Here is a 27,232-nt window from a genome sequence, read left to right on the forward strand (position 1 = left end):
AAGTTGGAATATCAAAATCTACTTGTAGAACTATGTCAGTAATTATTATATTATTAATTAAATGAGAGACAAAACTGAAGAGCCAACAATTTTACACATATTCAAAGCCTAGTTCATTTGAATTTTTGCAAAATGACTTGTTGCTTTTGTCAGTCCGTTAAGGTTGCACAGTTAAAATGGAGGTCATACAGTTCATACCACTTTCTCAAAGTGGCTCCAATGGATAAATTATGTTGAGGGCTTTTGTGATTTAGCAGTCTCAGTAACTACTTTCCTAACTCAAAACCTATTTCTCAAAATAAAATACAACCCATATTACTGAAACCAGGCATTTTTATACCTATAAAATCTGCAGTATTTCAGAAAGTTGTAGAAACACTTGAAACTCATGTGATATAAAGATTAAATAAATAACAGATATAGCAACATAATTTTAGACAACATACTCCTGTACTTTATGAAACATTTCCCCCTAATCACTAGGCCCATCTATAATTCAATCAACACTACATCAACATTTATACATGTTCCAGTAATTCAGGGCATTTACCTTAGATTGGACTAGCAATTGCATTTAGGGAATACAGTAATTTTATCTTACTTATTTCCTCCTTACTTATCAGACCTTCTTTCTCTTCACCTTACCACTCGGGCCCTCCGTTCTGGTAGTCAAGGTCTGCTGTTTCAGCCCAGGATTTCCTCTGCCCCATCCCGGATTCATCCCTTTTCACTTGCTGCCCCTCACTCCTGGAACCTTCTTCCCCCACAAGCAAGAGCCATCACTTCTTTAACCAGCTTCAAAACGGAGTTGAAAACCATCCTGTTCAGAAAAGCCTTCCCAGGCATTGCATAATTGTCGCTTACTATTTGATGTTCTTTTGTTGCCTGTTTATGAAACCATTTCCTGTATTGCTATGTACTGTATATGCATTATCCTACTTGAGAGTATGTATTTTCCCTGGAAAATGATTAACCATCCATTATGAAGCCAAGCCCTCCCTCCAGTCCATCTGCCTTGGTCCAGGCCTCGGAGGTAGAGAGGAACTGCTGGACCTCTTACCCTTTCCCTCCACCACTCCCTTCTCCTTCTGTGTCATGTCTTTTTAGATTGTAAGCCCGAGGGCAGGGATCTGTCTAACTAAAAAGATTGTATGTACAGCGCTGTGTAAATTTACAGCGCTTCATAAATAAAGGTTAATAATAATCTATCAAAACAGCTCAAGTTACTAAAATTCAATTCCACAAATCCAAGGATTTACCAAACTTGAGGTAAATATTCAGTACAATGTGTCCACATGAACCTATTAACCTGTTTAATTTTTGTTATCTTCCAAAACTGCAGTGCAAAAAGGATGAATCACCACAAACCCACAGCCCCACTCTGGCTTTTTTCCAGCACAAAAAGAGGCAGCAAAATGCCACTCTTTTTTTGCACTGGAAAAAGAGTGGTTTTTCTGCTGCGGCAGCACTTTTTTGGTGCTCCTGTGGCATTTGGCATCTAAATGCTGTACTGCCAGAGCGCCGAAAAGCTGCCCCTGTGTGGGCTGCAGAACAGAATAATGTTGGCTTTGGTGTGGTGTCAGGATGTGCATTGTGCATATGCCATGCTCCCTGCCAACCCAAAGCCGGTGTATTTTGTCAGTAATTGCTACCTTTTGAACAAGCAGGTTATTAAATGAACTTCAAACAATAATATCCTGGCTTGTTCTGAAGCTAGTAACCACAGTTTTTTTATTTGGGTACAACTGGAAATTATGGTTAATTAGAGACTTCCTGGTCTGACTGATGCACATTATGAAAGAAAGAGCAGAGAGGATCATGTTCAGAGGAAAACTTCTTGATTCAACATTGTGTTTGCACAATAGCTTCCAGTTTCTAAAGCTATTAAATTCTTACAAATGCCTCTGTGAATTTGTCAATCTATACTACTGGAGATGTAATGCTGTGTAAAAACTAATGAAAAAATTACATTAGCTTAACTCACAAAATTCTAAAAAAAAAAACCTTTCATAAATGACAAGATCAATATCACATTCAAGATAAAAATCAGTAAAAAGAGAAACATGACCAAATTTGTCACTGTGCATTTCTTTAAAAAAACCTATTTCTCTTCAACTTAATTCTGCTAATTAAAAATAACACAGATAGGTTGCACACAATTACTGTATTTATTAAATCAATTTAGAGTTATTACTTCCTTCCACAGCTTATATTGAATCGTAGTTGCCATACAGAGAACATACTTGGCTATTTTGCTTAGCAAGTAATTGTAATTGATTTTTCTCCTCCAAAAGATTAATCACTAACAGCATCCTAAATCTCTGTAATACATACGATTGATTCAGAAAACCTTTATAGCACTTATTAAACTTGAAGTATTCAGTAAGATGGAGATAAATTTGGAAATTAGGTTCTATTCAGATGCACTCAGTGGCCAAAGCAACTGCATGTCAACTTTTTTTAAAAAATCCCCTAATGTTTATGATTGTGGACAATCTTAATTCTATGCAACTGCACAATCATTTCTCCTTCTAACTATCTCTGCTGCTTGAAGACATGGGTTGGCATCAAAGTCAGGGGGAGTAAACAGTAAGGGCTTCCTACAGGAGGTGGAAGAGTTTGCTTCTAAGGTATGCAGGAAAATCTTGATTTTTTTTTCTGGCCTGATTATCTTCAATACTTGTAGATGGGAGGTCTTGCGTTGTGTATGTGAAGAGTAAAGATTTCTCGGTTGAAGGCAGTGCATAAGCACAAGTAGAAGGAATATAGCCAGTATAGTGAGTGGAATATGAGCAGCCTGAAAACATGTTAGGGGGTTGGAAAGGGGAATTGGCTATGTGGGATGAGAGCCAAGCAAGACTTCTACTCAGCCAGAGCTAGAAATTGTAGCCTATATGAGCCAGAGAGTTACTTGAAAATATTTCTTATCTTGGATTTTTTTTAAAAAAAAATAGTGGGGATAATGTTGGAATTGGACAAGTCTCTGTTTCTGAATATGGACAGAAAGATAGTAGATCTTAAAAGAGTATTAGAAACAAAGCAGAAAAGGAAAGTTAATATATAAAAGAACATAGAAAATAACATATAAATTTAAGGACAGGGAAAAGTGCCCAAAAAAGAAAGGAAACATGACTTTTCAAATGTTATGAGAGGTTTTAAGCAAAACAAACTATTTTAATAAATACAGAAAGAGGCCAACAAACATTTTCGTAACAATCACAGAGATGTTATTACAGTGGATGTTTTACTATTAAAAATAATGGAGGAAAAGAATGCATGTTAGTTTGAAAGAAATGTTAACAAAACATGTAGTCATCATTAAAGAATAAAAATTCAAATAAGGAGTGGATTAAAAAAAAATCCTCAACAATTGCACCACAAACAGACAAACAAAACCTATGGCAATTTACACTTTAGTAACCAATTGGTATGATGGTTTGGAACTTTTTAGCAAATGTTCCACTGTTACAGCTTCTAATTGTGTTCTTTTTTTAAAAGAGAGATGGGGGAAGGGAGGAAAGTTTACACAATAGAAGTTCTTTTCCTATTCCCAAATTAATTACTTTGAAATATCTCTCAGATTACATCAGTTTCTTACTTGTGGTCATGTAGTAAGATGGCATCTATTATAGATCATTAGTGATGCATTAAATTAGTTGTTTACATTATAAAGTCTAAACATAGGAGAATCTTTTGTGTGAGGGGTCTTCAAAGATTCCTTGTCTAATAAAGCTTTCCCAAACAAGTAAAGTTGTCTTTTTTGTTTAGTTAATGCACCACTGGAGAACCTAAAGATGTGTAATCTTGTTGCCCTCTTTTGACTGAAAATAGTGGAACATGGTGCATTTTGGTGAGGAATTTATATTTGTGCTTACTTTATACTTCCCTGAATAAAAGAACATGCTCTAGCAGAAAATTTCAAGGAAGGTGGGTGTGGTAGGTTTCTTCTTCTTGTTCTTTAAAAAAGGGAAATGTTTGGTTTTGCAATAGATGAGAAAAATAAAAGGCAGCCAGGGCTGATTTTGATTTATCCTAGGCTAGGTGCCTAGTAAGAACTTATGCAAGCAGACTTATATCAAAATTCAGTGTAAATGTTTTAGTACTGAAATACTCTAAACCAAAGTGGGGAAAGAGTGGCCTACAGACTACATGCAGCCACCAATCTTCTTTTCATAGCCTCGGTACCCACCTGAACATGTCAACAAGATCCCAAAATTACTTTCATTTTTTCCAGACTGTTTTTCAGCCTAAAGGATGCCAAAAGGGTTAAATTCACTGCAAAATAGTGCCAACATCACCTCCAGTTTTGGCATGGTGCTACAGTGAAGATTCCCAAGTGCAGTCTTTGTGTAAAGTGGGCCCCTGTCCCACAACAGAATTGCCTAACCCTACTCTAAAGTAATTTTTAAAACTAGGACAATCTTCATTATCCGTATTAATGCATACCTTATATAGCACTTTTATTCTCAAGACATTAGTCCAAAAAACCAAATAGCTCAACAGCCTCCCACTATCCCATTCTCATCACAATGTGTTGCACTCCTGTCTAGGAATCAAAAGAACATCAGATAATTCAACAAATGTATGAGCTGGGTTTTTTGTATTCAACCAGTCCAGCAAGCCCGCAGTCTTGGCTTTATCTTTGACTCTTCTCTGTCGTGTATCCCTCAGATCCAGACCACAGCCAAGGCTTGTAGATTCTTTTTGTACAATATTGCCAAAATCCGACCATATCTCTCCGCCTCTATTGCCAAGATCCTGGTCCATGCCCTAGTGATCTCTCGACTTGATTACTGTAATGTCCTCCTGGCTGGGCTTCCTCTTTCTCACCTCCGTCCTTTAATCTCTGTCCAGCATTCAGCTGCACGCATTATCACTTCCACCCACCACTCTGACCACATCTCTCCTGTGTTGGCATCCCTTCACTGGCTCCCTCTCCCTTTCCGCATTCAGTATAAGCTCCTGCTGTCGACATTCAAAGCCCTCCATGGACTGGCCCCTCCTTACTTATCAGACCTTCTTTCTCCTCACCTTCCCACTCGGGCCCTCCGTTCTGGTAGTCAAGGGTTCCTGTCTCAGCCCAGGATTTCCTCTGCCCCATCCCGGATTCGCCCCTTTTCACTTGCTGCCCCTCACTCCTGGAACCTTCTTCCTCCACAAGCAAGAGCCATCACTTCTTTAACCAGCTTCAAAACGGAGTTGAAAACCATCCTGTTCAGAGAAGCCTTCCCAGGCATCGCATAATTGTTGCTTACTATCTGATGTTCTGCTGTTGACTGTTTATCGATCCATTTCCTGTATTGCTATGTACTGTATATGTATTATCCTACTTGTGAGTATGTATTTTCCCTGATAATGATTAACCTTCCATTTTGAAGCCAAGCCCTCCCTCCTGTCCATCTGCCTTGGTCCAGGCCTCGGAGGTTGAGAGGAACTGCTGGACCTCTTACCCTTTCCCGTCACCACTCCCTTCTCCTTCTGTGTCATGTCTTTTTAGATTGTAAGCCTGAGGGCAGGGAACTGTCTAACTAAAAAGATTGCATGTACAGCGCTGTGTAAATTTACAGCGCTTCATAAATAAAGGTTAATAATAATAATAAATAATTTTGTAGTAGTTAGAGGTTGGATTGGGACTTGCTTGTCTTCTGCCTGTCCTATGAAATAAAATATGAAAGAGGCAGGTTACAAACATAACTATAACTATAACTATATATGACAATAATCAGTAACTGTAATAGGATGCTCATATTTCACAGAATACAGTCCCTTATCTGAAGATTGATTTTTGCATCCTGCAGAGCTTTGGGGAGCTATATCCATGCCATCATGGTTACCATTTTGTGATGTTGTGTCACTCCTGGTCACTTTTAAGGCTATTGGGGGGTTATTTTTTATGGTTTGGCAAAATACCATATTTTATTGTTTTAAAATCCCCCCCCCCCAAGAGTTCTTTTCAGGTAAAAACATATGATGGGGCCAGTTTTCTTTTGGAGATACTGGGGATTTGGGGGGTGTCAGTGGGGATCCCATGGACTGCACTGGAGACTCCTATATATATATGCTGTACACAGGCCACACAATTCCCATCCCTGCTGTAGATGAACTTTCCATATCTTTTGCTCTACCCAAGATAACTAATTTTACAAGTACTGTACTGTTTATATGTGAGCAAAAGCCCAAGAATAAGGCTTTTTTTTTAATATTCCAAGGATAAGAATATTAAATGGATAAATTAAAGGATTAAATTTTCCTCTCAGGATCACAAAGAATTAAGAAATTTCTTCTATTTGTTGCAAGCTTTAGCAACAAGCCAAAAGTCGAGGAAGCAGTATTTCTAGCCTGAGCAAATTTGACTTGACATTACACTTCAGAAGGTGTAAAGTCGCCAAAGCTACCCTCAAGAGAAGGACAACATAGGCTAAACAGAGGTTCTATGAATTGATGTATGCAAGAATCATATCTTCACAAGTATTATTCAAACAGAAGTGCTCTGAGAGTCTTCAGGGATGAATTCTTAATTCATGTGAATATTTGATCCAAAGCCCAAACAGTGAATCATTTCTGATGTAGACTAATTTAGGATCACAAAAGCAATATGCAAGAGTTGATCCAATATAGTCTGCTTAACAATATCTGTGATATAAAATCTTTTGCTGTCAGCTGTTCAGGCATTCAATGTTAGAGTTGATTTCAAGGCTTTATAGCCTCACTAGAGGCATTTAAGGAAGATATCAGGAAAACTCTTAACTATTTCCAAAGGGGTAGTTGTGTTTGGCTGTTGCAATAAAAGCAACAGAGTCTGGGGTCAGAGTCCAACAAATTTATTATGGCATAAGATTCTGTTGTCATCTTAGATAACTACCTTCTATTCAGCCACACTGTAATTCTGCCTAAGAGGTGATGGGTACTTTTGCAGTGATCTACTAAACTTTTCTTTAAATGTAGCATTTTAAACTACACATTTCTGAAGGTATACTGCTCCCAACAAAGAAGAAAGGATTAATGAGAAAAGCCAATGAACACATATCATTAATCTAATTTGCAAATGCAAATTGGCTATTATCCCTACACTCATAATGTGTGAGATTGTACACAAAAATCCCACTCAAACTGTACACAGCCATAGAGAGACACCATATTGTCATTTTGACAATCACATTGCCCCAACCCATTGCCATAAATAAAACCGGGGGGGGGGGGGTAAACTAAAGGTTTGGGAGCAAAATATTTCTCTTCCTAAGGGAAACAACATAATTCTCAGTAAAGGAAAGAAATAAAGTAAGATAAAGTATTAAAATTACCATTGTATATTGTACAAGGAAGCATCCTGGTAGACTTTAGGTATTCAAAATGTTTAGAAGGCATTTTAAAATCCTTTTATTGGCCCTTTTACGATATATGAGCCAGTGGGACACCAAAAAATAGCAGGTGGAAAATCTTGATTGAACTATCAACTGCTCGGTATCGATTGAGTGTGGTCTGCAAATACACAGGTGATAAAAATTTTGGTTACCCTAATGGAATCTATATATTATTCCAAATGGACCTTATATCATATCATTGTTGGTACTGTTAACTGCTTTCAAGTTGACTTTGACTTTTGGCAACCCTATGAATGAGAGACCATCAAGTCACTCTGTTATCAACAATTCTGCTCAGGTCTTGCAGACTCAGGGCCATAGCTTTTTTGATCTATAAACCTGGAATGCAGTCTTCCTTTTTTCATAGTGCTTCTAGCTTACAAAACATAATTGTCTTGTCTAGTGAGTCATGTCTTTTAATGATATGTTCAGAGAACACCAGCCTCAGATGTACTGATGCATGATTTGCTCTAGGACTCATTTATTTGCCTTTCTAACAGTCAACAGTATCCATAGAATTCTTCTCTAGCACCATATTTCAAATGATTTGATTTTCTCCCCTAGTTTTATCATATCTACCTTTCCAAGTGCTAGACTCTTCTGATTTTACGCCTGCAGTCTCCATTCTGATTAATGGCTGTGCCAATGTATGGAAAAACTTGAACTATTTTAATGTCTTCATTGTCTTCTTTAAAATTATGTAAATCATCTCTAGTCATTATTTTTGTTTTCAAAGGGGCTGTACAGATTATAAGAAAGGGGCAGCCAGAATCCAGCTCCTTTCCATGCCACTGCCAAGGCATCATTAGTGCCCTGGACTGGCGCAGTGATCTCTTGTGCACCGTGCCATTTGGATGTGGCACACAAGGCACGTCATTGGCACATGTGCCATCTGAATGCGTGCATGCACAAAATGGTATTGGGAGAGCACAGAGTGTAACGGAAGCTCTGGTCCCTCAAGCCCTAATTTTGGTCGTCTGTAACGGGCCTTAATGTTCAACTTTAATCCTGCCTTTGCCACTTTCTTTCTTAGTTTCTTAAATAATAGTTCCAAGTCTTTTCTATTTTCTGCTAGTAGAATGGTGTCATCTGCATATCTTGCTGATGTTACTCCAATTTTCATGTCTCCTACGTCTGAGTCTCACTCTGCTTTACATATATGTGCAGCATACAAGTTAAACAGATAGAATGATAAAATGCAACTTTGCCTGATCCCCATGCCCATTTAAAACCATTACATTTTTCAATATTATTTCCAGACAGTAGTCTCTTGTACAGAGTACAGACTATACATCAAATTTTGTGGCAAACTCATTACTTTAAGAGTGATCTGTAGTTTTTAATCGACACAATCAAAGATTTGCTATACTCTATAAAGAACTGGCTGATTTTCTTCTGAAATTCTTTGGTGTGCTCCATTATCCAAAATGTGTTTTCAATATGATCCTTAGTACCTCTTCCCTTCCTAAATCCAGCTTGGACATCTGGCATTTCTCACACCATATATGGTAAGAGTCTTTGTTGCTAGCCTGGAAGATTAATGCGATGATCCTGGGTTACTGCAATCCCTGGTGTTCCCTTCCTTGGGGACTGGAAAGTTTATAGAGCATTTCCAATCTGTGGGTCATTAATTTGTTTTTCATATTTGTTGACAGATTTTAGTTAGAATATGAGTAGATTCTGTTTATGCAGTGTGACATAGATCTATTGGTATATGATTTGTTCCTGATGATTTATTTCTCCCAAGTTCTCCGAGTGCAGCTTCCACTTCACTTTTTAAAATTGATGGTTCATCTTCATAGGGGTTCTTCCTCGAATGAATCTGTCATCCTTCCATCTCTTTTATATAGTGCTTCCGTGTACTGTTTCTATTGTATCTTTCTTTCTGCTTGGTCATGTAATGTGTTTCCCTGCTGGTCACAGAGCACCTCTACTCTTGCTTTACATTTACCTTTGATTTCTTGGATCGTGTAGAAAAAGTCTCTTGTTCTTTATTCTTCCTTTTTTGTTATCATCTTCTATTTATCTGCATTATTCATTATTATGGCACAGCCAGCCCTCTATATCCACAGATTCTGCATCCAAGGATTCAACCGCCCATGGCTTGAAAATACCCCCCTTGGGGGAAAAAAAATCCAAAAAGCAAACCTTGCTATTTTATATAAGGGGCATCATTTTACATCATTATACACTAGTTCTACATAATGGGACTTGAGCATGAATTCAATTATCCACATCTTGAAAATATTAAAAAATAATAGGATTCCAAAAGCAAACCTTGATTTTGCCATTTTATATAAGGGACACCATTTCACTACACCATTGTATTTAATGGGACTTGAACATCCATGGATTTTGGTATCCATGGGAGGTCCTGGATACCACAGCAGATCCCAAGGGTTGACTGTAAGTCTCCTTGCCCCCACACACAAGTTGCATTCAAAGTTCTGACTCTTATTTCTGTCAACTTGGGTGCTTGAAGAATTTCATCTGTCATCCACTGAGGCTTCTCTTTCTTTTTGGCTGCAGATAATATATTTTCAAATTTTTCCTGGACATTGTTCCTGACTTCAATTTAGAGTTCTTCTGATTCCCAGTCAATTAGGCTTAATAGTCCACATCTTATTTTTTACATTCTCTTTAAATTCTATGGGGTCGGTCTTCACATCATGTTTTGGCACAATGGTTAGTTTAGTGTTCTTCTTTAGCTTCACTCTTAATTTTTGATATTAGTAGTTCATTATGTGTCACAATCTGTTCTTGGTCTTGTTAGTATAGAGAGAATGAAGCTTCTCCATTTTATGCTTCCAATTATGCAGCCTATTTGATTTCTATATTGGCCATCGGGTAATGTCCATGTGGACAGTGGCCTCTTTGGTGACTGGAAAATGTGTTTGCAATAAACAAATGGATGGACTTGGAAAATTCAATCAAGTGTTCTCTTGCTTCATTCCTTGATACTAGGCTAAATTTTCCTACAATCTTTAATTTTGCTCTGCTTCCTACTTTTGCATTCCAATCACCTAGGATTAACAAGAAATCCTGTTTTGCTGTGCAATAAATTTTTTTCTTGGACTCCAGCTTAGAATTTTTCAATTTCTTATTTTTCTGCCTCTGAAGTTGGAGCATAAACTCTGAGTATGGTTATAATGATGCTTTTTCCTGAAGTTTTACTGATTTAATTTGTCAGACTTTTCATTATATCTTTTGACTGCTTTTGCTACATCGCTTCTCACTATCAATGTCGCCCCATTTCTTCATAGATTTTCATTCCCTGAATAAAACACCAATTATTTCAGACAAAATGTCTCATTCCTGTCCATTTTACCTTACTCAATTCAAGTATTTCAATGTTTATACATTCAATTTCTTGTCTAGCATCTCCTGAGTCATGCTTCTTACATTTCATGTCTGTATAGTATGTGCTGTGTAGTTTTGGACTTTCTTTTCACTTCTGAGTGTGTCAAAAGTCCAGTTGCATCATTAGCCACAGCACTACTAGTAGTTGTCCTCTGCTGTACAGTAGCTTGCCCAGTGTCACCTGACTTGGGAGTTTCATTTTCTGGCACTATCTCTTGTTTCATTTTGGATTGTTTCATCATAGGGTTTTTATGGTAAAAGATATTCAAAAGGAGGGTTGCTGTACCTCTTTCTGCACAGTACTAAAAAGTGTTAGCTATCATGTCACTGCCATTGTCTCAGAGAGATCCTCTGCTAATGCCATCCCCTGCTACTGGTTCCATCCAAGTTACTGCCAACTTACAGTGACCCTAAGGCAATCTTAGCACAGGGTTTTGTTGGCAAGATTTGTTCATAAGGAAGTTGCCTTTGCCTTCTTCTGAGGTTTCTGAGTGTAACTTGCCCCAGGGCACCCAATGGGCTTCCATGGCTGAGTGAGGATTTGAACCCTGGTCTCCCCAAGTGAAGCCACTACACCATGCTGGATCTCCATTTCAGTAGTATTATACAGTATATTAGTTTCATATCGGAGTTCTGAAAAAATCTCAGGTCTTAAGTTATTTGGCTCTAATGCATGGTTACTTTGTAATTTGTCAATCACCTTAAAATTTAATCACTTGAAACTTTTATTTACCATCTTTAAATGCTTTCCACACTTCAAAAGCATTCTGATGTTGATATTTGCACATTTTATCCCTTTTCTAATGTGCACCATGAATGCCTTCCCTGGCTGTTTTCATGCTTCTAAAACATTTAAATAAATCCTTATGGTTTGTCTTCATTATTTTTATAAAGACTTCTTTTAACTTCCCTATTTGTCAAACTTGCTGTGTCAAAATTTGAGCTCTAACAGCTGCCCCCTTGCTCTCAAAGGTACATAAAAATGGACTGCATTGCCACACGGACGACCCATAACAGGGAAACACACAGAGATATACACAATAGCACAGACAAGCATAGAGAGTGGTGGAATTCCTTTCACCCCTCACTTATTTGCCTATGGTGAAGGAGGTATATGGCCTGGGAAGCAATTCTTTGTTAGTTTTGGGGAAAAGGTATCAAGCACTCTGTTAACTGTTGCTGTATTGTTATCATCTTGGGCAACCAAGCCAAAACAGCACAGACAAGGTATGGAACAGGGCTATAATGAACAGCAAACTATTTGGTGATAACAATGTTAGCAGTGAGCAAGCAGCTGGACTTTGCAGAAAAACTGAGAACACAAAACACGAGGGGCCTGAACTGGAAGGGGAAAGATGGCTCTAAGCCACCTGTCTGCTTCTCCTGTGGTGAGGCCACTCCACCCCCAGTTTAATTTTAAACATAAGGTAAATGATGATGCTCTGAATTATGTTGGCATGAGCCATCTCTTAGCAACTTCTCTACTGTGTGCTGAAACTACGTTTCCACTTAGCAATCTCAGTTCTTCCTTTATGTCACCATGACAAGGAGAGAATGATACAGAAGATAGTTTTCTGTTCTGAAACACTCAGGGATTTTCTTTCTGTCTTCGTGAAATTCCATGTTAACAGAAAAATATCATATAAAGTTACTTTGTTGGTAAAGTTGCTTTGGTAATGATGGCAAAGTCACTTTGTTAAAGTTTAACTTCACAGAATTTTACAGCCACCATTGTCATTAAACCATATTAGCTGGGAATTCTGCAAATTGTAGTACACACAAGTAATTTTGCAATTTTTTCAGTATACTTGATCTCCGAGACTGTATTATTGTTATAACAGGAAGGGTAGATGGTGTTGACCATTCCATATGTATAATAATGATGAAATTAACATTCTAATGTGCATTTTATAAGTGATATTCTTAAAGCAGGAAATACAAATTCAGAATGGAAAAAGTATGTAACCACTGAGAAACTTTAAAAGGATGAGACTAGTTTTTTTCTTTAAATAAGTTTAATAAATTGAAGTAAAAAAAATGTATGCAGCACACCTGCTTATAACATCTAAAACAAATGTACAATTAACATTAATTAATTGTTTAAGTTAGTTTTTTTAGTTACTCTGTCTTAACTTTCAGGTACCAATTAAAGCAAATCATTAGCTAGGATATAATCAGACCCTTTTTCTATAAATGCAACCCTAAGAGATGGTCACACCTCTTCCATAAGAGCAAGCTTTAAAAGATTTTCTCCAAGAACAATCTGTTCTCTATGCTACAATTTTTACCATGAGAGAAACAAAAATGCCTTAGTTCAACCGATGACTTCACTAACTAGTACATACCAATCTCAATTAGGTGGCAGATGGGGAAATATTCTGTTCAAAAAGTTGATAGGGAGCTCTCTAGGGAACATGGTGTTCCAAAACAACGAACACCCATTAACCAAAATCAAGATCCAGCAGATGCAAATGAAAACCACCCAGGGTGAGGGGTGGTTTCCGAGCAGACAATGGATCATTAATTAAATAGATACCCTGAGGCCTTGCCATTCAACAACAGAACAATACACAGATTAACATGCAAATCACTTCCTCTCAAGCAACAGTATATATACCCAACTCTTTTCCATGCCAGCATTCCCTGAAGATGCCAGCCATAGCTGCTAGCGAAATACCAGGAATAAACTCTTCTAGAACATGGCTTCATAGCCCGAAAAACCCACAAAAAACTATGAACATCCACTGTGTTGCACAGGGTTATGATCAGTTTCTCTTACAATATCAACATCATCATCTTTAGAAGGGTGTCTTCATTAGCATGCTCCCTGAGTAACCAAATTTCTTTCTTAGGGTTTTCAGATCAGAAGCCAAATAGGCTTGCAATGTGACATCTTGTTGCTAACTGAATGAACGTTATCAGTGAATATATAACTGAAAACCAAATTACCACAGGATTAGCACTTTGCCTAGTTTCACCTGTACAGAAAGAAAGTACAGTATATAAGAAATATTCAGAAATAAATGACAGGGAAAAACTGGTGGAAGGAAGGAAAGAAGGAAGGAAGGGGAAAAAAGATAGGGCAAGAAATGGAATTAGTTTGCTCTGAATTCTCTTGGAATATGCATGCCTTGCTTTAATTGCATTTCAGCAGTATTATGTGGTAGGTATAGTGACAGTAGGATGTTTTAGTATTAAACAATCTGAGGTTTATGTTTTTTTCTCCTATTTATACCCTACCTTTCTGCCAAAATTTTTTAAGGTGGTTAACATTAGTAAAGCATGTACTGAAAACAAGATCTTCACAAAAACACACAAACATATTAAAACTGAGTACTAGACAGCTCACTAGTTTACACAACAAGGCTCTGCCTGAATAGAAATGTCTTTATGTGCTGGAAAAAAAAACAAGAGAGAGGGACTAAACCTATTATTACATGGAAGGGAATTCCAGAATCTGGGAGCAGCCATCAAAAAGTTCCCTTGACCAGAGATGCCTACAAGATTGGTGGAATCAAGAGAAGAGGTTCTTGCAATCATCTTAAAACCTGAGTATGTATGTTTTTTTTAAATTACACAAAGAATGGCTTTCAAATTTTTCTACATGATATAACTGGATCCATTATACGCAAAATGATTGTATAATCCATGAGCTATGCAATCTTGTTTGTCCAGGTTATACTCATCATATAGGGTCATGTAATTTCACTGAGTGACAAGTGAAAAAAAATTGGATGACAAATAGCCTCTTGGCAAGATAACAATTATTTCTTACATGGCAAATGTACAAACTATTGTTAGGAATGCAAAATGATCAAGGAAATGATACATGTGTTTCTGTGGGTGGAACAGATTTATATAATTAGTTTTAAAATTGAGCAATTTCACTGAGCAAGAGAATAAATAAATAAACTTCAAATAAACCTTATTCTTATACCCCGCCTTTCTGCTGCAGCAATCAGAAAAACTGGTTACACAGAAATCAGATCAGTTACCTACAGAATTGATATTTGGTACACATATGAACATTTTCTGTGAGCTCTACATTCCAGGCCCAGTGAAAGTAAAATTAATATTGCATATCACTAAAAGTATTTTAGTTTTGACAAAATTGTTTACTTAAACTATTTGCGGAGCTGGAAAAAAGTTGTTTTCTTGGTCTACAGTTTCCAGAACTGCCCACCAGCATGTCCTAGTCCATCTCCTGTGTGCAGCCATGGTGACATACTGGAGAAGGATGGTTGCCAGTAATAGAATATAAATGTATAGGAAGGGGGGTAATAGATGATAAGTAAATTAAATACATCAACCAGCATATGGGAAAGAGAAAATATCCCTTTCAGCAGATAGATGTATCTGAAGATCATAGTAAGCTACTAGAAGGGGGGAAAACATAACAAATTATTGTGGGTTAGACAGAACAGATACACTGTTGCTGCCTTTGGACTTTGTTTAAGTTTCCATTTTCCTTAGAAGGGCAGGATCCCCAAAACAGTTACTGTATTTTCTGGCGTATAAGACTACTTTTTAACCCAGGAAAATCTTCTCAAAAGTCAGGGGTCATCTGATACACCGGGTGTTGTCTTATAGGGCAGGTGCTGAAACCTCCAAGCCGGACTGGAGAATCTGCGGTTGCCGCATATGGTGGGGGGAGCTCAAAATGGCCACAGCTGCATCCCCACCATATGCGGTGACTCACCAGGATTCGTGGAAAGAAGTGACTTAATGCGGTCCTGATGACAAGGTGAGGGGTGCCTCACCGGGAAGGTGTAAGTGAAGGGCGGAGCAAGCTGCAGGTGTCCAGGACGCCCAGAGTATGGGAAAAAGAGCTGTGTTTGCACTACCGCTCTGATAATCTTGGAGACAGGGAGGGCTAGGTAGGCAGGGAGAGCTGACCAATCCAAACAGGCTTTGTATAAAACAAGTTTTCCTGCTAAGTACCTGCATGTCATAAACACTGCAATTAAAATTACCATATTGAAATCAAATCTCATGTTTTTTAATTTTTTATTTGGTGTATATTAGAAGAGGGGTAGTCTTATACGTCAAGTATATCCCAAAGTCTATATTTTAAGTGGAAAAGTTGGGGGTCGTCTTATACGCCCAGTCATCCTATACGCCGGAAAATACGGTACTTCAGTGGTTCAGACTGCTTTTTGTAATGTTACACTGATATGACGGTTGGAGACATTCTTGGGCAGGGATAAATTGTATACAAGATTGAGAAACTAGTATGTCTAGAGCTGAACTATTGTAATGCACTCTGTCTGGTGTTACTCACGGTTAGCCTGGAAGCTGCAGTTGGTGAAGAATGCTTTGGCTAGGTTTTTGTACATACAACCCTTGCAAAATGACCTAACAACAATTTAAATTTTGGTTCATAGGCTCAGATGACTGTCTTCTCCTTTACAGACCCAGTAGGCCCTTAAGGTCGCAGAGGTCCTACAAGTAATGCCACATGCTTCTGAGGTCTGACCAGCCCTTGTTCAGGTTGGGCATTTATTAGCATTGTTCCACTCAGGATGAGAAATACCTTTGCCTCTAAAATTCAACATGGCCTAGAAATTTTTAACTTTTAGACATATGTTGAAAACACACTACTTTGTTTGAGCCTCTTCCTGCAAAGTAGAATCTTCCATCTTTTTAGTGGACAACACAAATATTTTATTTTAATTTTCTGCAGTTTGTTTATTGAATGTTATTTTATTAGCCTCTTTGAAACTGTTAGGACTAAACCCTTTATAAGTATTTATAAATAAATAGTTGTTACTAGGACATTAGGTAGCTGTCAAGCAATGAGAAGATCTAATAATAAGACTGTTCTTTTATTTGTTGCTGAAACATTTTCTTTCAGGTAGAATTCTCCCATCTACTGGGAAATATAATGAAAAGGGCAGGCAAGATGGAGGTTAAGGCTTTGTGGTAAAACCAGACACTAGGGTTGGGACTTCTAAAAATAGCAATAAGCAATCCTCTGAGAAAAGTTTAGCAACTGGGAACTAAACTGGCCAAGTGTGCCAAAGAACACAAAGAAGCTTTTCATTGAAATTAGGGTTAGTTATTTATTCTTTTATTTATGCATTCCTTGCTCATTTTGAACACTAAATAACAAAATATATGGAAATTTAGTAATAATCAGGCTTACACTAACTTAGGAAACAAGCAATATTTTTTAAAATCCTAAAGTCTTTGTGTATGTGTTTTTGGCTGAACTGGATGTTTTGAGAGACCTAGTGCCATTCAGTGTCTCTTACCCCCTCTTCCTACCATCTAAGGAACATCCAAAATGACTTCATTATGCTGTGTATTTTCCTACCCTCACATCACATCACTGGCTGCTGGGAACAGGGACAGAGTTATGAATGTTTTACATATGCACTGGCTTTACCTAGTCCTCATGATGAGACAGGAAAGACTTACAGACTGGTAGCAGCACTACCTCTCTTGTAGTCTAACTCTAAATCCCTTGGTTTACATTCTAAATACATTTGGGATACAATTAATAATGTGTTTATGCAGAAGAGATATTAAATTCTACACAAATGGATGGCTTTTATATGCTCTGTGCCAGAGAAAGATCCAGCTGTTGCCAGTGAAAAGCAAATACTCTGTCATATATTTCCTATACATGAAGCAACAGAGAAATTAACTTAATATGAAACAGAAGATAAAGAACAAGAATAGGCTTGGTGTATTATGGTTTGTATATAACAGTACCAGGAACAGGACAGACAGTCAGAAATAGCAGACCATAATCTGCTAGGCATATGTAAAAAACGTACTGGATTACTCTCATAACTGAAACAGTATGACTAAAGGCCAGATTTTGCATGGTGAAAGGTGAAATTTGTCAAATAAGCAGCTTACATTTGACAGCCAAAAGTATACTTGAAAATTCTTCTGGTGAGTTAACAATAACTTTTAAATAATTTCTGTAATTGTTTTTGTATTCAATATGATGGGGCTACCTTTCTGAACATGGGAAGATCAGCAAAATGTCATGAGAAAGCCATAAGATCTTTTAAAGATCTTAAACATAACTAACCATAGTTTATATATCAAGACCTAAGGGTGAATGGCTGTGAAAGAAACAAAACATTAGGAATGAATATGGAAGAACATGCAAATGAATATCAAGAATCACAATTAGATTTTATAACAAGCCACTTCACATTAGAAAACTGTTGTATTGCTGTTACGCAACATTAAGCTAGAAAGAGAGATATAAATGTAGAGACTTCCTAGGTCTACATATCTGTATTCCTTTCTATCTCCTAGAATATCCTTTTTAATATGGGGTGGGAGCAGCCAGAATGATTAATAGATGAAGCTACTATTTTATCAAAACCCATGTTTGATTATTTTACACCTTCAGCTTTTCAGGATTTCTGTGACTAGTAATTTTCTGCTTTTTCATCTATTGACTTAATACTTCTACATTTATGTTTGTTGTACTTATTTATACTTCTTTATATAATTGTAAGCTTTGGGTGTTGAATAACATTAATTACCCACCCTGTGCATCATTTTTTCCCCAATCCCTCCTACCCTTTCTTGAATTATATTGGTGTCATTTAGATTTCAGTCATAATGCATTCCTCATTGCTTGCTGACTGATTATTCTGAAGCACTTAATGACCATAACTTGTTGGAATTTGTTTCGAATGCTTAACTTGCTGCAGTGTGTAAGTGTGTGTGTGTGTGTGTGTGTAAATATAAAGAGAAAAATAACTGGTCTGACATCACACAGAAGGATAAGTAATTTCTAGTTTTTGGGGGACAGAACAAATACTTCTGTGCAATTATGTGGTAAGAAAAGCAGTATCCACTACTTTGAATTACCTTCTTAATAGTTTATAACTACTTCCACAATATTAGAACTTGGAAAATCTTAGGAAATTGACAGTGAATTCAATGCTAACAAAGGGTAATAAACAACACATGCAGTTAGTCACAAGCTTCGATGGCGTTCAAAACTATTATATATATTAATGGATGACATGTCTATCAGCAGTTGTTTTCAATTACAGCTAAAAACAAGTTGACAGAAAATATATTTATTATGAGATTTTGGAGAAAATTCACAAGGAATGCTCCTGATCTCACCATGCATGCAGACTGGAGGTAGATGGAAAGTAATATTTGAACACATGACCTATTTTATTTTGGAAGTCTATGGATTACCAGGGAATATATCAAGAATCCAGGCCATTTTTAAGTGCCTATACTGGCCACAAACTACTTGCTCATCATTTAAAGTCTTAGGTCTGAGATGCTTACTACTATGTATCAAGAACACAAATACATCTTCAGAGATTAGTACAGAAGTAGTGATAGAATGCTCAGATTTTTACAGCTAATGAAAGCAAATTAGTTTTGACTTTTCATTATGCATTACAAGGAATAAGAAAGTGAATGATCTATTTTGCCTCATAACAACATAACTTTTAAAAACCTATTTTTAATTATAACATAATTATAATTCCAGAATAAAGATGCCTAAAATACCAATTTGAGTTATCTAAATGGTATCTTTGACACAGCCTGTAGAAAGCAATAGCCAAAAAGAGGTAAGCCAGTTAGATCTATTTATACCTGGTCATGGCTGTCTTCAGTGGAGTTTCCAACACCATGGAAAGTCATCTGCACAGGAGACAGTGTCAAACAGGTAATGCACTCTTTGCCATTTTGTCTGTCACTGTAGTGTACCTATAACAGAACAGAACAGATATGCCATGTTGATAAGATCCAATTACTCAACAAAGTGATTCCTAAAATCAGATTCAAAGAGTTCTGAAGCACCTCAGAATTTCTTAGTCGCATCCCCATGTGGGTCTAATAGAGCGTCCTGACTAGGGCTTTAACTCTGGAACAGAAAATGAGCCATGACTGAGAAAATCAACCAACTACTTGCTAAATGGAAATATAAAAGCAACTACTACAAACTTGTAACACTGCCAGCTGACCTGGTCCACAGGGGTAAAAACCCAGGGTGCTGCCAACCATAATGCAAATGACAAGTAAGTAATCACTGAATGCCTTCTGTGGTCACCTTATCTCTCCTTAGCATTCTGGAAGGCAGCTCTATTTCCTAATGGTTCACTCTGAGTGGACTATAAGGAATGATAGCCAATGATCCTTACTTCCACCCCTAAATTGTCCTTTTGGCAAAGCAAAGTTACTCTATGCTAACAGAAAACTGATTTGAGAAGCTTGAATAAACGCTGCTGATAATGCTGACAGCTGGTCTAACTGCAGATGGGATCTCTCACATACATGTGCAGCAACATGCATATTTAAATTATGTATAGATATACCCAACACTTGATAAATGTTTTCTGGACTCTTTCACATATCCTCCTCCATTACATGCACACCAAGCAAGTCTGCTAAATTGTTTGTGGCTCTCTGCCAGAAAAACCGTAATACTTAGCTTAGAAATGAAAGGAGACTCTTCTTGTACACAGTAGCTTAACTCTGAATAATCAAAAGAGATGTGAAGGCATCTGACTTCCAAATCTAAACAGAAATTCTGTTATTACAAAAAAAAAAATGTTTTAGACAGTCATGTCTAGGATGTTCCAGCTGTGTCTCTAGTATTCAGCAGTTCATTTCAATGGGTTTTAAAAGTTTTACTATTTCATCAGATTTTTGTTACATGTAGGAAAAACTGTGTTGTCGCTGATCCCCAGAAGTAATTTTTCATGTACCAATTATGCAAAATCAGTAGACTTCTCCTCACCCACCCAATTGGAATGACTTCTTCTTCTCTTGTATTAAGTCTTTTTAAAAGTATGTGTCTGTGTATCACTGCATCACTGCTTGTATCTTGCTTCTTCTATTGTTTCCTCTGCTGTAATATTCAACCTTCAAATGCTGAATTGTACTTTTATTCACATTATAAAATGCAGTTAGTTGGGAAATGTACTGTGATGTTGTAAATAAAAGAAAAAGTACCAGGTCTGCCAGTACCAGACCCACACACACCCTGCCCAACTGTGATTTACTTGCCATTGTGGATCCAGCAGAACTGCCAGTCAGCAAAGGAAAAGGGCAATATTGTTCATGCTGTCATGTTTCAAGACATATGACATTATTCCCAAGCAGCACACACATCTCTCATTATTACAAGGAATACATGTGCATATGTGTGTACAGTAAAAGAAACAATTACTAAATATTACTAACACATTTTTACCTTGCAACTCAGTGACCTGAAATTGGTTTCAGAGGCTCTTATGATTTCACAGTAATGCTGCTCTTGATGGGGAGATCAGATAACATTCACTATCAGAACTGCAATCTTTTGTTGTTGGTGAAGTAGAAATCCTCTGGCAGCCACTATATCTATTACTTTGGCTGTTATTGTTAGAAGGCAATTGTGCCAGTCTGCCTGAAAACAATTTGGTGATTATTTCAAATGATACTTGTCAGTCATTTCAGATGTTTGGTTTACCTTGATTTCAGCGGCAGCCACTGGCTTCCATGCATTGAATTTGCTCTGGATTTTAGTCCAGTCTTTAAAAGACTTATCCAAGGTCCAAACATCTATCCCAAAAAGAGGTTCAGGACCTTTGAAACTTTGGACTAAAATCCAAAGTGGATTCATCTCACCATTGACCCAGAGGCCACCAGCCCTACTGCTTGACTTGTAATTAATTTTGTCTCCTTCTTTGAGGCATTAACAATCTATGCAACTTTTTCCTATTTAGGATCTTCTGTCATTCTATATGCCCTGCAGCCAGTAGGCTAGCAGACTGTGTTTTTGCTGATTAGCAGGTGGATAATTTGATGCTCTGGTATGTTTCTAATGCTAGGCTGTTTTTTTTTTAGCTGTAACCAATAATATTTTGGATTTTTAAATTCCTATCATGGTCAGTTTAAAGAATCTGATAGTTGGCATATACCACGTTTCTCCAATGATGATGGTGGTGGTGTAAAATAAGGTACATCAATACAACGTACATGACAAATGTATTCATCTCTACTTTTCCAAAAACTATATTTAACACTAAGATTATACACACTAGGGATGAAAAGTATTTAAAAAATGGTAGCATGTTTCTTTAGTGTCAGGAAATCCTGATAAGGAAAATCCCAGACCGAAGAGAATTGTCACTGTCTGGGACATATTCTGCACTTTTTGCACAGAAAATGCTGTTTTCTATGCAAAACAAACAAACAAACCCCACATATGAACATTGTGCAGAATAAGCCCCTAACCACAGCATTTTCTATAAAATATTTTCTGTGTAGAAAACAGAGGTGCTTGCCATAAAGACTCCTAATTTAGGAATGGAGGTGTGTCAACCAGTAATGGATGGGATTACAGTCCCCCTGAAGGACTGTGTTCGCAGCTGGGGAGTGCTCCTGGATCTGTCTCTCCAAGATAGATGCAATGATCAATAATGCTTACTATCAGCTTCGGCTGATACGCTAGTTGAGCCTCTCCCTAGATCCGGAGAACCTAAAGATAGTGGTGCAGGTGCTGGTAACCTAAGGTTGGACTTCTGCAATGCGCTTTACATTGGGCTACTTCTGTGCCAAGTTCGGAAACTTCAGTTGGTTAAAAATATGGCAGCTTGGTTACAGGAATATCCAGGGGTGAACATATTACACCCATACTCCATTGGCTGCCAATTAGTTTCCAGGCAAAGTACTAAGTGCTGGTTTTGACCTTTAAAGCCCTACATGGTTTAGGTCCAGGTTATCTACAGGATCACCTTCTCCCATACAATCCGCCCCGAACACTGAGGTCCTCTGGGGGCCAGTTGCTGCAGCCTGCAAGAACCCAACTGGCAGCCGTTACTCAGAGGGCCTTCTCTTCAGCTGCCCCAATAGAGATCTGACAGCTAAAGGAGCTGTTGGAATATAAGACATTTAAAGACCCATCTCTTCTGGCAGGCCTAGCCTGGCAGTTTTTAATCATGAATGTAAAATATGAATTTTATATTTAATTATTGTTCTACGTATTGCAATATAAATATTGCTTAGATCTCTTAATACGTGTATTTTATGCAGCTTAATATGTGTATTTTATGTAATGATTGTGCATTATGTTGTAATCTGCCTCAAGCTGTGAGGAGAGGAGGGTAAGAAATAAAATTATTATTATTATTATTATTTCTTGTATAATAAAATAATGGTTGGAATCCTGCATTGGCTACTTAATTAAGTATACTTAAATAAGTAACTTCTCCAAACTTGATCTTCCTCCCTCCCACAATCTAATGGAAATATCATTCACTTGTGTTCCAATTGTCAGCAGCTCCCAAAGAAGCTGATGCCCAGTAAAAAGATTGGTTTTGTGACTGCAGCAATAGTGTCAAAATTGTGACTGAGTAGTATTCATCAATATGAAACAGTTACCATAAATATCAGCTATAATCGGCCATCCGTATCCACAGATTCAATCATCCACAGCTTAAACATATTTTTTTAAAAAAACAACAACCCAAAAGCAAACCTTGACTTTGCAATTTTATATAAGGGACATTTTACTTACTTTGTATATAAAGGGATTTAAGCATCCATAGATTTTGGTATCCACAGGGGTCCTGGAACCAAATCCCAGAAAATATCAAGGGCCCACTGTACTTAACTGTACTTAACTAAGTATTCTGGCCTGTTTTCTGTGCAAAACAAGTACATGCAGATTTTGTACAGAATAAGTCCCAGACTGCTAATAATGTTCCATAACTACACAATTATTCTTGCAGTGGAAAGAAAGTGCTAAAATTATTTGTTGCTTACTTTGGGAATTAAATTAATGAAGAATCACATTCCTAAAACACAAGCATCCTAAAAACAATAGGATTCAACTCTCTTTTCTTCTTTTTCAAAATGTATGTATTATTGTTTGTCCAAATCAAAGCAAATTTATGTCCAGTTTTTATCATAATAAGAACCACAAAACAGCAAGCATGTAAAAAAAAACCCATGAAAACAGCTTCATTGATCATATGTGTGTCAAATATGCATGTACACTCTTAACTGTGGTATAGCCATATGTAAGATCAGATACCTGAAATTCAATAATTCTACCATTCAGTTTCATGTGAATTAAGCATTACATAATGGCTACTGTTCCAAAATTTATTAACTCATTATTAAAAAAAAATAAAGCTAAAATTTAATCTTGGCCTTTAAAAGACACTGTTCTTGTACTTGCATCTGTAAGTGGATAAGCAACATCTATCTCTACAATGACAACATGAAGTGCAGGCAATCACTTTACATGCAGAAACCTCAAACGATGTGTCAACTCATTCAGTAAGTGAGTGACAGTGACGGGAAAATATCTGAGGAATGTACATATAAGACATTAAGATGCGGGAAACTGAAGTACTATTTTGAAACCATATTTGACATTGCTCTATTGGCACTCCATCTACATTAATCATGGGTGTATATAAACTTGTCAGCCCATTGTTGCATAAAAGAAACTCTGGATGTAATTTTACAGCCAAGGAATCTACAAACTAAAAATGAAACTCACTATGCATCTCAACAGGGGTAACAGATTTTAAAACTGCAATAGGATTTCAAGAAATAAACCACGATAAAAGTACAGAATGTCTACAAGTAGTGACTATGTGCTTGAATTGACACATTTGCTTAGTTTTACACATTCAAGCTTGTCCGACCTCTAATCCTGGATTTCACATATCTCAAACAACCTGCTCCTTAATTTTTTTTTTTTTAAAAAAAGGCTCCTTCAGCTGCATAGGTCAACTATTTCCTGCTAGGGTTCCCAAATATGTCATCCTTTTCCATTCACATAGCTTAGATTCTGGGCTTCGGTGGCTGGAAGTGCTCAGCCCCCCCCCCCCATTTAGTTCGGAAATAGTTGATTTCCTTCTTGCCTCTATTTACCTGTCTGATCCCTCAAACTAAGTATTGCATTTATCACAGTTTTTGCAGAAATGCTCCCACAAGCATTGAAAAATAGGTTTGTTAGATATTTTCGTTACTCCATCTTACATTTGGTACACTTCATTTTTGTGATTAGTTGTTAGAAGGTAAACATGTTTGTAATTTGCAAATCTAATTGCTGAGATATGTACCCTGATGAAATCCCATGGTTCAAGGGAACTCAAGTTAATTTTAGGGACTACGCATTGCCACATTCAGTTTTACCCGTAGTTGCTCTACTTTGCCCGTTTATACTTTCAGGCTCCTGTTTTGTATTTGCTACAGCTGTGTTTCACTATTATAAATGTATTCACCCAAATGCTGCAGTTGGAAAGAAAAGATCCTACCAAATGTTATTGCCTCCAAAGTACTGTTTTAGGTGCTCCCCCCCACTGCCAAAACATTTCTGGTACATCCTGTCCTTATTTGGAAAGAAAATCCACAAAGCAGAAGCTAAGAATAAAAAGATTTTTTTTAGGTGAAGGGTTTCATTCTTGGGAAGTAGACATTTATTATTTACTTCTGTTGGCTGTAAATAAGTATAATTTATGCACTCTATTGGAAAAAACACGTTAGCTTTCCATTAACCAGATATCAACAAGATTACACAAAGCTAGTTATCTGAAGAAATTTTTCCCACACCACAGCTTAGCAGCTCACAGTTTGAAAACCCATTTCTGTCCAGTTAAATGCTTTCTTCCCTTAACATTTATTAGCTTTAAAAATTATTTTAAAAGTCATGGGTGACAGTGGAGTTCATGTATTCAACCCCTGAAACATACCCTGTATGATTCAAAGCACCAGCAGGAGTTTCAGAAGGAGAGACAGAAATAAACTAGTAATAAAATGCCCCCATGTCCTCCAATGCACAAATCTCAAGAACTGACAGGCCACTGGCATTTGTTGGGTGGGGGAAGGAAGGGCTCTTAAAAATAATGTGTCCTGTATTTATTTAAAGTAATGAAAAGGCTTTCCCCTAGTGACTACTTCTTCCTCATTAATTTAATACAGCTCTAGATTTAGGGTAGTGCAAAACTAATCTGAAAGTAAAGAAACCATATACAGTTGCTTAGGGTACCAATATTAGTAGGGAACCAAAGCAGCAGCTCTGGTCCTGCAAGTGCACCCTGGGATCATGTTGTGGATTCACATACAAGAACCTTTAAACAATTTTGAAAGCATTTATAAAAGAGTACAGAACAGCAAAAATCATTGGTTCATTTTGAGCTGCTAAAATAGGAGGCAGACAAAGTGTGGCCACAGCATGTTGTTGGACTGCACCTCCCAGGATTCCTCATCACTAGCTGTACTGGCTAAGGCTAATGAGAGTTCTAGTCCAAACAAATTTGGATGGCTCTAAGCCCTGTCTTAAAGATGTGATGTTCAGTCAGATGTAATCATAAACCATGATTTGCAATATGTTAATGAGCACTGAAGGATTCTCAAGTTTGTATGCTTCCTTTTGTACCCTCCTACATGACCAATTTTCTCCTTCATTTGACAAACCAGTTAGTAGCTTCTAATTCTGGTTTGCAGGGCAAGCAAACATCATAGTTTGGTAATTAAACACAAATGGAAAACTTTGGTGGGCTTCAAATAATACACATGAGGAAAGAAAGGTAAGCCAGCCAGAAGTCTTTCAAAGCTGATTCCTCTAACATAAAACCATGGTTTAGTGTTTAGGTTTAAAGATTTGTTGTTGCTGTGTGCCTCCATGTCATATATGACTTATGGCGACCCTAAGGTGAGGCTGTCATAGTGTTTTCTTGACAAGTTTCTTCGGGGGGGGGGGGGGGGGGTTTGACATTGCTATCCTCTGAGGCTGAGAGAATGTGACTTTTCTAAGGTCACCCAGTGGGTTTTTAAGCTTGAGCAGGGAATCAAACCCGATCTCCAAAGTCATAGTCCAATACTCAAACCACTACACCACATTTGCTCCATGGTTTTAACTTAAGATAGCTCAGAATAATCATGGCAAGTTGTCTTTTCCCATCTTTTCTTTTTTAAAAAAGAAAAAAAAACCCTCTTTTCTAAATTTTCTATTGCATAGGAAATATTCCATGAAGCTTTTCTTTGATAGCACAATGCATAGACTTTATCTTGCTCAAATTATCTATATTTTATGTATGTAATTTTACAGACTCTGACTGCAATTCTGTGTCTCTTACCACTCTTAGAAAAGACAATTTCAATGAGATTTTTTCTTTATACAGAGGCAATACATTCCAGATTCAAGTTACAAGAATGAGACAGGGGGATAAGAAAACACGGTAACAGGAAGCCATTATACAGTTATTTACAATAACATGCAACAGACGTGAGACCAAGAACACACTTTTGAATTGGCCTAATATAACACTAAAATGTCTTAAAAATCAACAGCCTTGCTTCCTGCAATGCTGGGGCTTCTTGATCTATGGCACAACTAAATATTTTACTAATCTCACTGGGGAGCTGGCTAACTGCTCACCCCCTGTGGAATAAATCTAAGGCACACATGAAAAACACCGGCATTTACAGAAGACCCCTTCCTAGATCGTTAAGATTAGATAAAGGCCTGGACATTTACATGTGATATATAACGCAATCATTGTGTC

General features: G+C 37.3%; 1 protein-coding gene across 10 annotated transcripts in view; it reads right to left on the reverse strand.

The window, feature by feature from the left end:
• Positions 1-27,232, reverse strand: part of STAU2 (staufen double-stranded RNA binding protein 2) — a 205,874-nt gene that overhangs the window by 63,029 nt on the left and 115,613 nt on the right. For 6 of the 10 annotated variants that reach the window (XM_089517473.1, XM_089517466.1, XM_089517467.1 and 3 more), the window contains one exon: positions 19,317-19,430. In XM_089517473.1, coding sequence (XP_089373599.1) covers positions 19,317-19,430 — 114 coding nt within the window. Of the gene's footprint in view, positions 1-3,575; positions 5,655-7,301; positions 7,480-19,316; positions 19,431-19,523; positions 20,254-20,930; positions 21,115-27,232 lie in introns of those variants that run through there. The other 4 variants (XR_016280632.1, XR_016280631.1, XM_089517471.1 and 1 more) reach the window with 4 other exon arrangements.

This window comes from Sceloporus occidentalis, unplaced genomic scaffold (genome assembly GCF_023333645.1).
Source record: "Sceloporus occidentalis isolate IW3139 unplaced genomic scaffold, rSceOcc1.0.p SCAF_3, whole genome shotgun sequence".
NCBI classification, from domain to species: Eukaryota; Metazoa; Chordata; class Lepidosauria; order Squamata; family Phrynosomatidae; genus Sceloporus; species Sceloporus occidentalis.